At 54.1% G+C, this 15847-nt stretch overlaps 1 protein-coding gene across 1 annotated transcript in view; it reads right to left on the bottom strand.

Moving 5' to 3' along the window:
• COL13A1 (collagen type XIII alpha 1 chain) overlaps positions 1-15847 on the bottom strand; it is a 74330-nt gene that overhangs the window by 47754 nt on the left and 10729 nt on the right. Inside the window, exons 6-12 of the mRNA XM_033130873.1 lie at positions 12525-12551; positions 12402-12428; positions 11533-11559; positions 8347-8412; positions 4402-4509; positions 2033-2059; positions 1208-1243 (exon numbers count right to left, since the gene is read on the bottom strand). Coding sequence (XP_032986764.1) covers positions 1208-1243; positions 2033-2059; positions 4402-4509; positions 8347-8412; positions 11533-11559; positions 12402-12428; positions 12525-12551 — 318 coding nt within the window. The remainder of the gene's footprint in view (positions 1-1207; positions 1244-2032; positions 2060-4401; positions 4510-8346; positions 8413-11532; positions 11560-12401; positions 12429-12524; positions 12552-15847) is intronic.

Genomic DNA, 15847 nt, shown 5'->3' with positions numbered 1-15847 from the left:
ATTTTTATCTTACCATAGTTACTGTAATGACCACCTCTGGGCTTTGGCTCAAATTGTTTCCCTGTCTAAAATGCCATTTCCCTTGAAATTTGCTGGTTGAAGGACCACAGTGGTGAATTAAAAAATGGCCACAAATGTTTTGCTACTCTTCCCACAAGAAGAAGAAATAGAGGCTAAGTCCCCTCCCTGCAACCCCACTGACCCGAATGACTTGGCCACGTGACTTGCTTTGACCAATAGGACATCAGAAAATATGATACAGGCACAGTGGGACTTGCCCATTTTGAACACTGCCTTGGGCCTCCCATGCTATAAGGAAAGCTGTGTGGTCTATCGGGGCCAAGAGGCTGCGTGAAGGAGAACAGAGACACTCAACCCACAGCCAGCATCAATCACCAAACATGTGGAGGGGCTGTCTTGGCCCCTCTGGCCTTTCCACCCATCATCATCCATCATCCAATGCGACTGCATGAGTGAGCCCAGGAGAGACCAGTGGAACTCCCAGATGACCAATCCACAGAATCACGAGAAATTGTCATTTTAAGCCCGTAAGTTTGGGATAGTTTGTTACACGGCACTAGATAACTGATACACCTACCATTCACTGAGACTGAGTTTATAGACTGTCTTCTCCCAGAAGACTTCCCAAACTCTTGCCAACCTGGAATTAATCTCTCCACCCCCCTGTATTCACACAGTGCTTTGTGATGGTAGCAGTCAGCACAGTCTGCTTTCACCAGGGTTATTTGTGTAGCAATCCCGTCTCTCTGGCCTGTGAACTGCCAGAGAGCTGGGCTGGGACTTACCCCTCCCCCCACTGCCCCCACCATGCTCAACACGGAGCTCTGCCTGGCTCCCACTTCCCAGGTCCTTAGTGGGGGTGGGGGGCAATGAGAACCTGACCTGCCTTGCTATAGACGTGGCCACCTAGGTTGGCAGGGGAGACCCTTCTGGGTCTGAGGTCCAGCTGGGCCACTGATTTGCACAAGGCCCTGCTCCCAGAGCCTCCTCCTTCCCCAAGAGGAGACATGAACCCCTGTCCAGCCAACTTCACAAGCATTATGAGGCTCATGCTGAGTGAGTGTGTGTGCAAAAGTGTGTGTGCACGACCAAGTCTGGAGCCTGTGTGCCCCATGGTGAGACCCCACTTGGGTTACCACTGGGGGGTGGGGCCCTCTCCTCCCTCTCCCCTCCCCCTCCTTCTTACCTTCCGGCCATGGTAGCCCTGGATCCCTGGATCTCCCTGGGAAAACAAAGAGAAGGCCATTAGAGGGGTTTTCCCAATGCCAGACTTCAGCTTGCTCTCTTCCCTCACATTCCACATTCCCGTCCCTCTTCCTCCCCATGACTGAATCCTCCATCCTCCACCCCCAGCCATCCTTGTAACAGTAACAAAGGCTGTTCTACTCTTCAGAACAAGTGCCCGCCTTGTACAGGCGGAGGGCTGGTGGGAAGGGTCAACTTGGCGGGAGACCCGAGTTTCAGTTTTGGTTCCACCGCTCATTCTCTGTCAACGTGGACCAGTCACGTGGCCCCAGGGCCCTCAGCTTCCATATTTGTAACATGGTTTGGCTTTGTCACCTCTTGTCTCTAGGGCCCGAGGGTCCCCAGCTTCAAAGGGAGAGTCTGTTTGACGTCGTGGGCTTCCAGGTAGGGTTTCACAAGAGACCAGATGACCCTGAAGGCCCCTTCCAGTTCTGACCCGTTAGGAAACACTCTTTTATTGGGATGCGGTGGCAGTGTCCCGGCCATCAACCTTGAGTTTCCAGCTAGAGTATCAGCTCCTTGGAGGCACAACCGCACCTTCCATACCAGCCATAGCACTTGCTCGGCTGAGCACACAAAAATGAAATCCTTGTGAGATGTCACGAATTCCCCAGAGGAGGGCAGTGTTTTGGAAGTGAGCCAAGTGTGACCCATATCTCAGCTGAGACCCCTCTCAGCTCCTCATTCAGCGCTCTTCAGTGCTGCCTCCCTCGTCCTGCAGGAAAGTCTCCCACCCACTCAGTGCATCACCCACAGGGGCCCTCACCTTTGGTCCAGGAGGCCCAGGAAAGCCCTGTGGAAGCAAGAGAAAGGTAAGTGGACGTGGGTTCCACTGGTAAACAGTTGAGGTTAGTCATGATTACAGTGGAGACCAGGAGGTGGAGCAGTGTTTGAATAGCTATCACGGGTTTTAGACATGGTGGACTAGAGGACCCTGGGAAGGCATCTGAAACCTGCTGAGGGCACGTGGGGACAACAGGCGAGATCCCTCTCTGGAGCCACGTGGGCGCCGTGGGCATCTCCTCTGTAGTCGCCCATTAGAAAAGAGGTCAGTGGCATCCTGTTAAATTGACAGTGTGGTTTGGTCCAGATCCCCACCCGCCCACTTCTTAACTGGGACCCCTCCCTGGAAAGCCAAGCTTGCCCAGTAGAGCCTTGATTTTGCCTTTGGCCCTGCCAGGCTGTGGAGAAACCCTCTGTGTCCTTCCCTGGGCTGCTGTGACCATGGCAGCCAGCAGTGGGGAGGTGGTGTGGGCCCAGGGCCTGTGGGAGCCCAAGGGAGAGACAAGGGAAGGCTGGCTCCACTGCGGCTGTGGGAGTGGGTCCGGATGGCAGACACGGGCTGCAGGAAACCATGATGACTGAGTCTGGTCTGTTTCAATTGGTTTAAAATCACACTTTCTGGGTTTTTTCTTTATATAAAAAAAAAAACCTAACAAAGAAAACCACCTGGCTTGGATTCAGTGAGTGGGAGCCCAATGTGTTTGGCGGAGGGAGGTCAGCAAAGCGAACGTTGAGCACTTTTTTGGTTTTCTCAGCTTGGTTTGGTTCAATTCCCTCAATTTCACTTCCTTTCAGGTTTTCCATTTTCCCATCTAGAAACCCATGGAAGGAAGACTAATTTCCTTCCCTGGGGTCTTAGGAGAAATCATGGGAATATTTAAAATCCGTTGTGGGGCTCAAGCTGGGCAGGAGAGCCAGACCCCCAGCAAGCTAGGTTTCACACTGCGATGCCAGCCTCCAGGCAAGCTGGGTGCCGGTCGGCCGGAGCTGTCGCCCAGCCGACGGGCGCAGATATGAAACGGAGTGACCGGGAACGTGGTTGTGCTCATCGCGGGCTATTTGGCAGGTACAGCATCACCTAGCAATTCCACTTCTTGGAATCTCTGTTCCAGGGCAACACAATCAGAGATGTGTGGACATTTACGTCCAAGGATATAGCTCACAGAAGGGAACCACATTAACTCTCTTATCAATAGGCCCAGCAGCCCTAAGAGCCATGTCATGGGAGACGCTGACGTAGGAAAGGGCGTGGTTTACGATGGTAAATGGAAAAGTGACAGGATACAAACCGTCATATTATTCGGAACATTATCAACCTGGAAATGTGTAGGAACAGCTATGTCTAAGGAGAAAAATAGAAGGACTCTCCAAAACCTTAGTGATGGTGAACTCTGGATATGGAAACATAGGCCACTTAAAATTTTTCTTTGTCTATATTCCAAAATTTTCACAATGAATGTATGATGCTTTCGTCATAAGAAAGAAAAACAGGTTTTTTATTTATTTGCTTTTAGCCACGTGGGAAAAACATTATTAAACAGACTTTTTGTCCTTAGCCTTACCGTTCCAGTAACATATGACATGTCTTAGATCTGGGTAGAGAACCCATTTTCTCCGAAGCCCAGGTGCCAGGCGAGTTATTCTCCTGTGCTGGTACTTTTTTTCCACTAAATTGGGCTGAGAAAGAGTCAAGTCTTGGCCAGGGCTTGAAAATGGGTGACTTGGTGACCACTGGGCTTGAACTGTTGCCTGCGTGTGGTCTTGCCTGGAGGGGCTGCCTGTTGACCCCCCTGGGCCCCTCCCAGCAGTGGTTCCTGCCAATCCTCAGGCTCCATGCGGGGTCCCCATGGTGGACCAGGCACCCAGCTCAGCTGGAATGTGGCTTAGGAGTGTGAAACCTGCACACACCAGAAAAGGCATGTTTGTTAGGGGTGCCAGCTAGTTAGATACCCCCCTGCTACCTCCTTCAGAACTCAGTGGTCTCAATTCAGGTTTTCCTACGCCCAGGAGTCAGGGGATAGCCATCAAAGGTGGCTCTGGGAAGTTTTTTCCTCTCTGCCGAGACTGGGAAAGGAGCAGCCTGTTAGTGATTTCTCCCTGGAAGGCAATGACTGGAGTCGAGATCATGGACCCAGGAGGTGTGTTTTCAGAACCAGAGTGCAACAGGTGAGTACGACAAGAACGGGCAGCTCCTTGCATGGGCCACCCGTGTCCAATGGCCATGCAAAGGTGCTTCTGCCATTCGGCGGGGACCCAGGTTCTCATTGCTTATGCCAACTTTGGATGCTTCCAGAGAATTCTTGAAACAAATCTTAGGAGGGGAGGTGGTGGAGAGAGGAAGAAAATACTTACAGGTGGCCCCATGGGCCCCGGAAGTCCTGGGTGCCCCAGAGGTCCACTCGGTCCAGGGGGGCCTGGTGGCCCTGGTGGGCCTTGGATGCCAGCCTGGCCCTGTTCACCCTGCGGTTTGTGGGAACAAGTGTTAGGCAGAGACCCCAGGGCTGTGGAGCAGTTCCCGCCCCAGTGCCATGCACCCAGTGAAGGCCCTGCGTGGGCTCCGGTGGGAGGCGGTGGTGGCGTGATGGTGGTGACTACATGCAGGGGCTGGTGGCAGCAAGGAGACGGCCAAGGCAGTAGGCCCCCAGGAGGAGGGGCTTCCAGAGAGGAATTGCTCTCAGAGCCCTGGTCCCCAGGGTAAGAGCCCGGCTGCGGGTGGCAGAGGCAGAGGAGTGAGTGAGGTGACCCTGGGCCCCGAAGGTTTGCTCCCAGCCTGGTAGGAGGGCCAGAGTCCAGCCCAGGTGCCCTGAGACCTGGGCCCGCCTCCGGCCCCTCCGAGTGGCAAGTCACATCCTCTGTCTATGCCCTGGCCTCTGAGATACTGAATGAGAACAGCTGCTCCTCCTTTTCTATCACAGCTTTTTGCCATCTTTGATTATCTGGCCCAGCACATCAAATGAGATCCTGGGTCAGAGGTCAAAGGATTTTGTTTGGCTTATTAAATAATTGGGCAAGAGATATTAAGTTTTGGATTGATAGCGTCTGGGGAAAAACTGGGAGCCCTGGCAGCTAGGCTCGCATTCTTGGGGGCAATTAGCATGTGGGTCTGGGAGTGGCGCCCCCATCAGGCAGGGCGTGAGCTCTCCAGTTGTCTCGGTCCCTACCCTCCCTATCCTTCCTTTGTGCAGCCTGCTTCTTTCTGTCACTTATGTCATCTGTGCCTGGCCTCAGTGGACAATGAGTTTGAAACCCTTAGCTTGGTTGACTTTTGAAGCTGTAAGTGCTTTACACCTGTATGAGGCCACTGTTATTATCCTTTTGCCCTGCCCCTACTCCTCAGCCCGCTGCTCTGAGCCCAGCATTTGTCACCCACGGTGCCTGTGCCCAGGATGGACTGAGGGCCTGGAACGCAGGGGCCGCATCGTGTTCTCTCAGGAGGAGGAGACAGTCTGGTCCATGTGACCCAGATCTGCGGGCTGAGGGCCATTCAGGGTCATCCTAGATTTAGACCCTGAAGCCATTATGTTATTTTCCGAGTGACCTCTCCAGGGATGATCTGGGATCAGCTCTTGTGATAAGGGAGCCATCCCTGCAGACAGATGAATACAAAACAGCCTGGCAGGTGTGAGAGCTCCAGGCTGGGATGCAGGGGACACAGGCAACCGGAAGTCCGAGGCCACCCCTTCCTGCTCAGGGTGGTCTCAGCAGGCCTCTATGACATTTCTGTTTCCCTGTGAAATAGGAGCTGATGATGCTTGCTGCAAACGGAAATGATGTTTCTAAATACCGTGTTTCCCCCAAAACAAGACCTAGCCAGACAATCAGCTCTGATGTATCTTTTGGAGCAAAACTTAATATCAGACCTGGTCTTATCAGACCGGGTACAATATAATTAATATAATATAATATAATATAATGTAATGTAATGTAATATAATAGTGGGTCTTATATTAATTTTTGCTCCAAAAGACGCATTAGAGCCGATTGCCCAGCTAGGTCTTATTTTCGGGGAAACGGTAGGAGTACACAACCTCAGAATGAGAACTGTAAGATTTTAGCAGCATTTGTTTGAACCATCTCTTGGCTGGGACATGATAGGGCAGACGGCACCCAGCGGTCACTCTGCGGCCTGAGCTTCATCCTGCCACACCCTATGAAAAGCCACTTGAGGGCTCAGAGTGTCCATTGGAGGAGGAGGCAAGTATAGAAATTGGTCATAAGTCCCATTTTACAGAAGAGAAAATTGAGGCTCAGGTAAGTTAAGTTCCCTGACCAAAGTCACATGGAGAATTTAGGGGGGAGCCAGGACCCCAGCTCAAAACTCGAGAGTGTTCCTATTTATTCCAAATAAGCCCCCAGCAAAATTGCTCCCCGTCAACTTTCTGCACTTGGGAAGTAACCTCCAACACTATCTGCTAAGCACATCATATCTCTTACAAAGTTTCCTCCTTCAACTAATGTTAGACCCAGTGTTTAAGCCCCTTACAGAGCCTGTAAAATCAGTATTGGTTTATTGATAGGAAATGGACAAGCCCTTTTATGTCGCACGACGGCTGACAGCATAAAAACCTTATTCTCCAGGCAGAAGCTGCAGCAGAAAGAATAGGGGCCCCTATTCTTCTCTCTCTACTTTGGAAACCAGGTCAGGGCAGCACAGAAGGTTCTGGCTCACCCACCCCTTGCTCTTGAAAAGGGAGGCAGAACATGCCTGGGCCCCCTCTCAGTTTCTTCATCTGTAAGGTGGGGATGATGATGATGGAGGTGCCACCACCGCTGGGTGGCTGGTATGGGGTTCCATGAGATAATCCATGCAGAATTCTTACGACAGTGCCTGGAACCCAGCGAGGGCTCAACAAATGGTAGCTAATACAACTAAGCCAGGAGGCGGCTGCTAGGGGTTGAGGTGAATGGCTGCTCTGAAAGCAAGGACTCGGCTCTCCTGGAAATGGGATCTGGCATGGGTAGAGGAGGGTGACAGTGGGGTGGGTGACAGTGGGGAGGGCCTGGTCCCTCTCAGAGCTGCCAGTGGGCCCCCTGAAGAGCCATACGCTCGGAGCACACGGAGACTCTCGAGGATTTGGCTGGTGTCATGGGATATGCAGGCTCGGGTAGCACATGCATCACGTGTCTCTGTATTTTTAGCTGTTAATTGGAGTGATTCTTTTCAGCCTTGTTCAATCAGGTGCCTGACATACAGGCAGGCCCCTGGGCTCCTGACTCCTGAGTCAGGCCAGATGGTGGCTCCAGGCCCTGCTGTCAGGCTTTCAGACTGCGTCCTGAGCCCTGCCATTTCCAGGATCCCTGTGGCCTTGGGGGTGCCCCCTAGGTAGTGTCAGGAAGGCTACAGGCTTGGGTGGAACCCATGGGGCCCGGCCTGGAACCAAGCTGCACTACCTTTGCCTGGTCCCTGAGTCTAAGGTCTCTTGTTCTTTGTGATCTGGTCCTATCCCAGCCTCCTTGGGTCAGGAAGAGAGGAAGAAAGAAGCAGGAGCTCACAGTGCTTACACCTGTTGGCTGTGCGCTACATTCCCTCTGTAAACGTCCTCACTCCTCAAACTCAGTTGACCAGATGATCAGATGCTAAACAATCTGCATTTCTAAGTATAAAGCGTGTAGGCCCAACTGAGAGCCATGGGTGTGGGAGCTAAAGACCTGGCTGCCAGTTCCCATTCTGCCTCTTGCTGTTTGGGTGACCTTGGGCACAAATTCACTTCTCTCTGACCCTCAATTAGCACTTAAACTGTGTCAGTAACTATTCCAAGTGCTTTGCATACACAATAATCCTACGCAGTAGGAACTGTTATTATCCTTATTTTACAAATGAGAAAGCTGAGGCACAGAGAGGTTAAGTAACTTGCCCCAAATCTCACAGCTAGTAAGAGGCAGAGAACCCGGGTGCTCTGCAATTTACTGTGTGACCTTGGGCAACTTACTTAACATCTCTGAGCCTTGATTTCCTCATCAGTGAAATAAGGATGACCATGCCTAATTCATAAAACTGTTGAGAGAATTAGATGAAATCAGGCCTGTAAAATGTGTAACGCAGTGGTTGGCACCCAGTAACGGCTGTTATGCGTAGTAATGGTATGGGGGCAGTTGTGGGTCTGCTGGCTCTGGGTGTTGTGTATTTCCATGTATATGGCATTCATGGGTCCATTTCTGTCTAATTTAACCAAAGCAGAGTGAGGTTCTGGCTTCGTCTACAACCCCCGCTGGCCTGTCAGGGCCCAGAGACTTGGCAAGCCGCTGGGGAAGCCACACGTGCGTGTGCAAGGTTTGGGCAAAGGGAAGGGGGTCTACCTGGAAGGTCCGCCTTTTTATGACTGGGGGTGGAGCCAGTCGCACTGAATTGAGGAGAGGCAGCAGCTGAGGAGAAAGATGAGTTGGAAGGCCAGAGGGCAAAGGCCAAAGATCGCAGGTGTTCAGGAGGATGCCGAAAAGTCGCCAGGAAGGCAGGGCGGCCAAGAGGGAGCGGAGGAGAGGAAGAGAGAAGAGAGATTAGCGAGCGTGAGGCAGAGGGAGGGGAGGTGGGGACGGGGCACTCTTGCAGCTTGTGGGGTGCAGTGTTTGCCCTTGGACGGCACGCCATCCCCGGAAGGAGGAGTGGCCCTTCCAGGGTTGGCCAGCAGCACCCCCTGACTGGGAGCGTGGCCCTCCTTGGCTGGACCTGCCCTCCGTGGCCGTGCTGGGCTGAAGAGGCCGCCTGACACGTGGCGCAGCATCGCACCGCTGGCCCCGCCCACCCCTGGTTGTGGACACAGCCTGCTGGGCTGGGGCAGCCGACTGGGGGCTTTGGCTACGTAGGGAGCCACAGGACCAGCTAAATTGGTACTTGAAGCCAGGCTGGTGTGCGGAGACCTCTGGGTTCTTTTTTTGGTTGAACGAGAAGGGCTGGTGTCAGCGAATCCGGGGAGGTGGTCAAGGGCAGTGCCAAGCCCGGCGCCCCGGGGCTGAGCCGGCGGAGGGTGTGGCCAGTGTGGGCACAAGCTAAGTGCTAGTGAGGGCTCATCCTGGGGCTGGGGGGCTTGGAAAACAGAGGCCGGGCCAAGATGTCTCTGACATGTTCAACAACTTGTTGGGTGGAAGCAACTTACAATCACATTGTCAAATGTGATTTTCATGTCTGGAAATTCTTGCTGCTTCCAGTCTCTCTCTACCCATGGAAGCTGAGCACTCCATTGCTTTAGGAAGCAGTTAGAACCCGGGCGAAAACAAAGATGGCAGATAATCACCCCCTCATTTTTGAAAGTATTTTAACTCACATGAGCTCCCTGGGATGAGTGTTAAGAACCAGGGGCCACCTGGGCTGAGAACGTGCCCAGCTGGGGGACTCCGGGGCCCAATCATAGCCCCTCCAGGTCATTGCTGCCTTCATGGGGAGCCACTGCACCAAAAGCCCCACCCCCTCCCACTAGAGGCCTGAGAACATGCAATGTTGGGCTCTGTGTCCAGGGTGCCTCTCAGCAGAGCAGGGCCAGGAGACTCTCCACAACCTACAAACCTTCAGGGTAATTATCTGGTTGGAGCGCAGAGCTGCTAGAGTGCTGCTTAGGTACTCCTGGTGTGGGAGGGGATGGAAGTGGCAGAGATAGGGCAACAGGGAGAGTGAATGTCAGAGCCCACAGACACCAGCGCCCCGTCCCAGGGGCTCCATTCCCCCCCTCCCCCTCTTGGGCGTGCTTCAGGCTGGAGCAGAGGCAGGGACCAGGCTGTATCGCTTGGTATCTTGTGGACCCGGAGGAATGCCACCCCAGCACAACCGCAGACCCCTCAGAAAGCCAACAGACCACTTGCCCTAGGAGCCCCCTGCTTTCCTACTCACTTCCAAATAAACAGAGGGTGCCAGCTGCCTTGCCCTGCCCACCAACTGGGTCCCCAAATATGCTCTCACCCCTGCCTGACTTGTCCCCCACACTGCCATGGGCATAAAGCCATGTTTTGCTGTACCCTGTGGCCAAGGTGTTTCTGGAGCCTTCTAACCCTGCCCTCTCCCTCTTCTCGTGTTGGGCTGAGGGCCGAGGGCCCCCCCTCCCACCAGCCTCATGTGTTCGCTCAGGACCGAGGACACACTGCCAAAGCATCTGCAATTGTGTTGTCTTTTGTACTGGGGCATGCTGTCTGTCTTTCAGGCAACATAACAATCCTGTGAGGCCAGCGTTTCAAATAAACACAGCTGACCTTCTATTATTGTATCAGGATCAGGCTGGCCGGAACACCAGGGCCCCTGCGTCTCTGGAGCACATGCCATTGACAGGCTGGCTGTGTCTACACTGCTGCCGGCCTGTGCCCCTGCCCAGGCCCAGTCTAGCCTGGGTCTCAACCCCCTCCAGTTACTCATGTTCAAGGCTCCCTGAGTCCTCACCCTGGCCCAGGAACCCAGGGCTCAGAGTTGGACTGGCTAAACCCTGCTAGCAAGACCCTTCTGGTGGCCTTCCGCAACTCAGTGGACTCTGAGCCTGGCTTGTGTTTAATCTCCTTACCTGGCAGGGGTGGGTGGCCAGCGAGCCACACTGTGTGTGTTTCTGGGTAAAATGACAAGGGACGGACCCCTGACAAGGGACGGACCCCTAATGATGCCCGCCCTCCCTATTCCTTATGCCCAGGTCTAAGAGGGGCAAGGCCGATCCACAAAACGGGGTATTGTCCTGGTCCCGCCTCATGGGTCTCTCGCTGCAGGAAGCAGTGCACACCTTCGCCCTCCCTGTGCCAAGAATGGCTCTGCTGTTGGCAGATCGTTTACAGGTTCTTAATAGGATGACTACAGTTTTGGGCTCTGTCCTCTGGGGTAGAGCCAGGAAAGGAGGGAGCTGGTGGGGGTTGGGAGGACTGGGAGACCATCCCAGCCCTGAAATCCCCCACTCTGCTTGGAAAGAGTGTCCTCTTCTTCAAGAGGCAAAGCAGAGATTTTACCCTTGAATTGATATAGTCCGTCCCCAATTATGTCCCACCATTGAGGTTGGGCCATCTGGTCATCTGAAACAATGACTAACCCAAAAGTCCCTCTGATTCAGCCAGGGAAGGCAGCCAGACATGCACACACAGTCTCTCTCTCTCTCTCTCTCTCTCTTTCTCTCTCTCTCTCTCTGTCACACACACACACACACACACACACACACACACACACACAAGCCACACGGCCTTATAGAGAGGGTGATGCACAGCCGGCACACAGACTTCCAGATACGCACCTCCTGGGAGACTCGCAGCCCAGCCAGCACGGGGCAGATATAAGAAGACACGCACGGGGTCAGAGGGTGAAGGGGAACACGAGTGCTAGAGACCGGCTCTGCACAAACACACAGACGGACCCCCAGGCATACTCCCGGGCTGGGCAAACACACCGCCACCTCCACGGCCCCTGCTCTGGCTACTGAGCACAGAGGAGGCTGTATGATCCTGTTCCCAAGCTCTGTAGGTGCCCCCAGGGAGACGAGGCTGAACTGGGGGCTGCGCCCCAGGATGGATCCGTTTTAGGGGTTCACTTACCCGGTGTGGGTACTCTCCACACTGACCCTGGGAGAGAGGGAAGGAGAAGGTGTGAGGCAGAGAAGGTTGGTGGGCGGGGCCTCAGGGACACGCTCAGGACTTGTGGACACACCGCGCACACTCATCACCCGCCAGCCCTGCTCTGGTCCTAGACGGAGCTGTCCGAGGCAAGAGAACGAATTCCCTCCCTCACCCCTGGCTGGCAGCAGGGGAGAAGCCCCCAGGGCCTGCGTGCACGTGGCCCCATGGAGCCTGGGGAAGGACTGCCGCCATGTACCACTTGCCATGACTGCACAGTCAGGAGTTACGCTCCATGCCTGGCTGGAGGTATCTTTCAGAAAGGATGACCCTCTGGGTGGTCCACCCAATGGCCCTGAACAGGAACCCCTGGGTGGGAACAGCAGACAGCGAGGCAGGTTGTGGGTAACAGGGTCCTCGGAGACACCTCTGAGCTGGCGGTGCAGGTCCCTGTATTACCTGCCCAGGGGCAAGCCCGGCTGTCTCCATCAGATATTCAAGGAGATGGAGTGTGCAGGAGACCGGGAAGGGGGTCAGGCCCGTGGCTTACACACTGACACCTCAAAATCCTAGAGGCTCATGGAAAGCGGTGGAGGTGGCAGGAGGGAGGGGCCGAGAAAGAGGCTGAGGAGGGCGGCTCCAGGCCGTCCAGCCGCCCACCCCGCACCCCAAGAACAGAAAATGACCCAGAGCAGCTTTCCTTTTCTCTCTCCTATACCTCGGTGCCATGGTGGGCGCCCTGATTCTGCTGATAAGAAGTAAAGTTTGAAAATAACTACTCTGGACCCCTTTCTACCTATTGGGGGCTGTTTCCTGAGATGAAAATTCTAGAAAACCTCCATCAGGCTTACCTTTTCTCCTTTTTGTCCTTGAGGTCCCTACAAAGAGATGGAAATGAGAGAGTTAGAAACTGAAGCTAAGGACACAGCAGCCCGAAGCCTCTTCGCTGGGGAACATTGGGACGGGGTACCAACCGGCTGTCCTCGGGGACCCATCAGGCCCTGTGGGAGGAAACACACACAGGTCAGTGGGTGCACAGAAAGCAGGCGGATCAGACAGGCAGCGCTAGGTGGGGATTGTGCTAGAATCTGGGCTTCCAGGCGTTTTTCGGAATGCCCAGGGTCCCACAGGTTGTACTCCGCCACCCATGTCTGCGTCTGCGATATTCCAGGTGGTATGGCCTATATACCATGTCTCAGCTTCTTCATCCATCAGTGGACGTGGCTAGCTGTGCCCTGCCCACCCTCCATGCCTGAGATGAAGAACAGATGCCATCCTTCATTCGTTCCTCCACCTGCATTGGCAGGTCTGGCAGGGCTCTGCCACTGTGAATGGCCTGCCTCATCCCTATCTTCTCACAGCTTTGGAGAAACTTTGGGCGAAAAAGAGGAAGCAGGAAGTTGGCGACTTAAGTCATGTCCTGGGCCCCTTGGAGGAACGTAAGAGACCTTGAGGTTTCTTTCCGGGAGGTCTTGTCAAGTTGGCAGGGTTGAGAAAGGAGCCCGGGTTCAGGGTGGACCCACGTTGGCTGAGGAGGACAGTGTCCAGCTGGCTCTCTCAGGAGCCTGAGCTGAGGCTGAGGTTGAAGGGAAGACGGGGGACTCGCGCCTCCATCTCGAGGACCGACTGGGAGGCAGGCTTTCAGAGGTGCTGAGCTGCCACCCGCACTCGCCCATGAGATGGGCGCTCCCTCTCCTGCAGGAGGTGAGGGAGACGAGGCTCAGCAAGGGGTGGCACTGGGGTGGGAGCCCAGCTTTGTCTGGCCATGAGGACCCAGCTGTTTCCACTCTGCCTCACGCTGATCTGGGCTGGACCTCGGGAGGCAGGGCTGCTAGAACGCATGGCTACGGCCACAGGCAGGGCCCCCGTCTCGGGGGACTGAGGTCCCTTCCAGCTACCATGCTGAGGGCCTGTGAGGCCCGCCTGCTGGAGCAGTCTCTTTGGAGCTTGAAGAACTCAGGATACCCAGGGATATATCCTTCTGGGTGGGAGAAGAGCCTTCTCTAGCCCCCAACTTTCCAACTGGACTAACCACCAAACTGGGAAAGTCCCAGGAGTTACATGGGAGGGGACAAGTGGCCTTTGGGACACAGTCCCTGTGGTACCCCAGCCCTCGTGCTGACCAAGTGGTTAGTATCAAGTTCAGCAGAATGCGATGCATCTGGAAGGTGACCAGGCCACCCTCTCTCGGGAGAGAGAAAGGAGCTGGATGAGAGAGGGAGGGCCGGGGGTGAAGAAATAAACAAAGGTTCAGTCCTGCACAGACAGAGCTGTGAGTCCAGGCGACCCAAACGGTGGCCTGTGGGACAGTCGTGGTCCCCAACGGCATTTGGTTGACCCTGCATAGTTTATTTCAGTGAATTGACAACATTTAAAAGTGAAGAGAGCACACAAAAACCTGGATTTCAAGTTTCTCTTATTATTTTAAGGTTCAGCAACACATGGCATCAATTAGCTCTAGCTGAATAGCAGCCGCGCCTGGGAGGCAGGTCATGGGTGATATGCTGGCTAAGGCACTTGTCGTACTTCCTTTGTGCCAGGCAACGTGCTAAGCACTTGGTGTGAACTAACTCGTCCCCCTTTAGGACAGCCTGTGAGGGGTAAGATAAGTTGTGAATTCAGACTCCTGACTCTTAGCACTTGTGGGACTCCAATCCGGTCTACACCTTACATCAGGTTCTCAGGGCTACTGTGAGGTATGGGGGACAAAGGTGACCCTTTTGACAGGTGAGGACACAGGTTAAGCTCATGAGGGTGAGCCCCAGCCCCCCATGTTGGACACTTAGCAGAGGAAAAACTATTTGGGAGAGAGGTGAGGAGGAGATGGACAGGTGATAACCAGGCCAAGATAATTACACCAGAGAGTGTGTTGAATTAATAGTTTGGGGTTCCCGTGCCAAGCCAAACAGGAGCCTAAAGGGCTCTGTGGCCTGTCGGATTTTGACGGATGACTGTCAGACAGACAGGGCATCTATCACACTGATGGGGGCTAATGGGAGGTGGGACCGCCCCACGATTTCCGCCTGAGTTAGCTCTGACCCCTGAACAGACAGGGAGGCCTCATGGGTAGTCAAATGGGGAGGGCAGAGATGGCAGGAACAGGAGCCCCAAAGAAGGGTTCCTGTCCTTCAAGACAAAGGGCCCTGGCCGCAGAAAGGAGATGTGGTGAAGGGGTAAGATCTCACCATGTGGGTCTTAATCCCTGCTCTTATTTACGGGCTGTGTAGCCTCAAGCAATATACTTAATCTCTCTGTGCCTTTATCTCCCCTTGTAGAGTGGGAATAATAAGTCATTATGAGGATAACAGAATCGTGCTAGTTGGTGACCATCGTTATTACTTCTGGACGCCCAGACCATCCGATAGCATCAGGACACAGGAAGGGGTCGGAGGGGGTAAGCACCCCAAACTTCTGGCATCCAAACGCCTTATGCCTCTACCGCAATGGCGGCATGGGAGTTTATTCCTGCCTTGGTCTCCATTACTTCATGCATGTGCACAGCACACGTCGGAACAGGGTAGGGGACACAAGAAATGCTTTTGCAGTGGAGGTGGCGGGGATGGAGAGGAAAGCTGGCCGGGGGACCTGGATTCCAACGCCAGCACTACCTGCTGCCTCCAGTGCCTCACTGCCCTTCTTCCAGTTCTGTGGATATTTTAAGGACTTTCCTGCCCCGGGGCCTTTGCACATGCTGTTCTCACATGTCCAGAGGCTCCTTTCCATCCCCTTTTACGTTAGTTTAATACTCATCCCTCAGGCCCCAGTTCAAGTCTCTTTCTCAGAAACACCTCTCTGACCCTCCGTGTGGGTGACATGCCGCTGTCATACCGCCGTTTCTCAGGGTAACAGGCCCTGTCTTTTTGGAGCACTGACTGCAAAGGCAATTCGGTGATTGTTGATGATTATTTAAATGTGTGCCTCCCTCTCTACCTGGTGAGCTCCAGGATGGCAGGACAGAGCCTTCCTTACCTCTGTCTGTACCCAAAGCACCTGGCACAGTGCCCAGCATAGTGCAGATACGGAATAAAAATGTGTTAAAGGAAGGAAGGGAAACAAGGAAATAAGGAGAGAGAGAAAGGAAATAAAATGCGGAGGGACGGCATCAAGAACTGGTTTGGATCTTGTTTTGGATGCTCCCTCATCGTGTGACTTCGGGCAAATTAGTCTCTCGCAGCTTCCCTTTCCACAGCTGTCAAAGGGGCCACTGACAGGACCCAGAGCCCAGGGTGCTGTGAGGATGAAGTGAGATGATATATGTGCAGCCCTTAGTCCCAGGCCACCAAACGGAAAGCCCTCA

This window comes from Rhinolophus ferrumequinum, chromosome 16, assembly GCF_004115265.2.
Source record: "Rhinolophus ferrumequinum isolate MPI-CBG mRhiFer1 chromosome 16, mRhiFer1_v1.p, whole genome shotgun sequence".
NCBI lineage: Eukaryota > Metazoa > Chordata > Mammalia > Chiroptera > Rhinolophidae > Rhinolophus > Rhinolophus ferrumequinum.
Note: the sequence above shows the minus strand (reverse complement) of the source record. Positions and strands in the feature narration are given on the sequence as shown.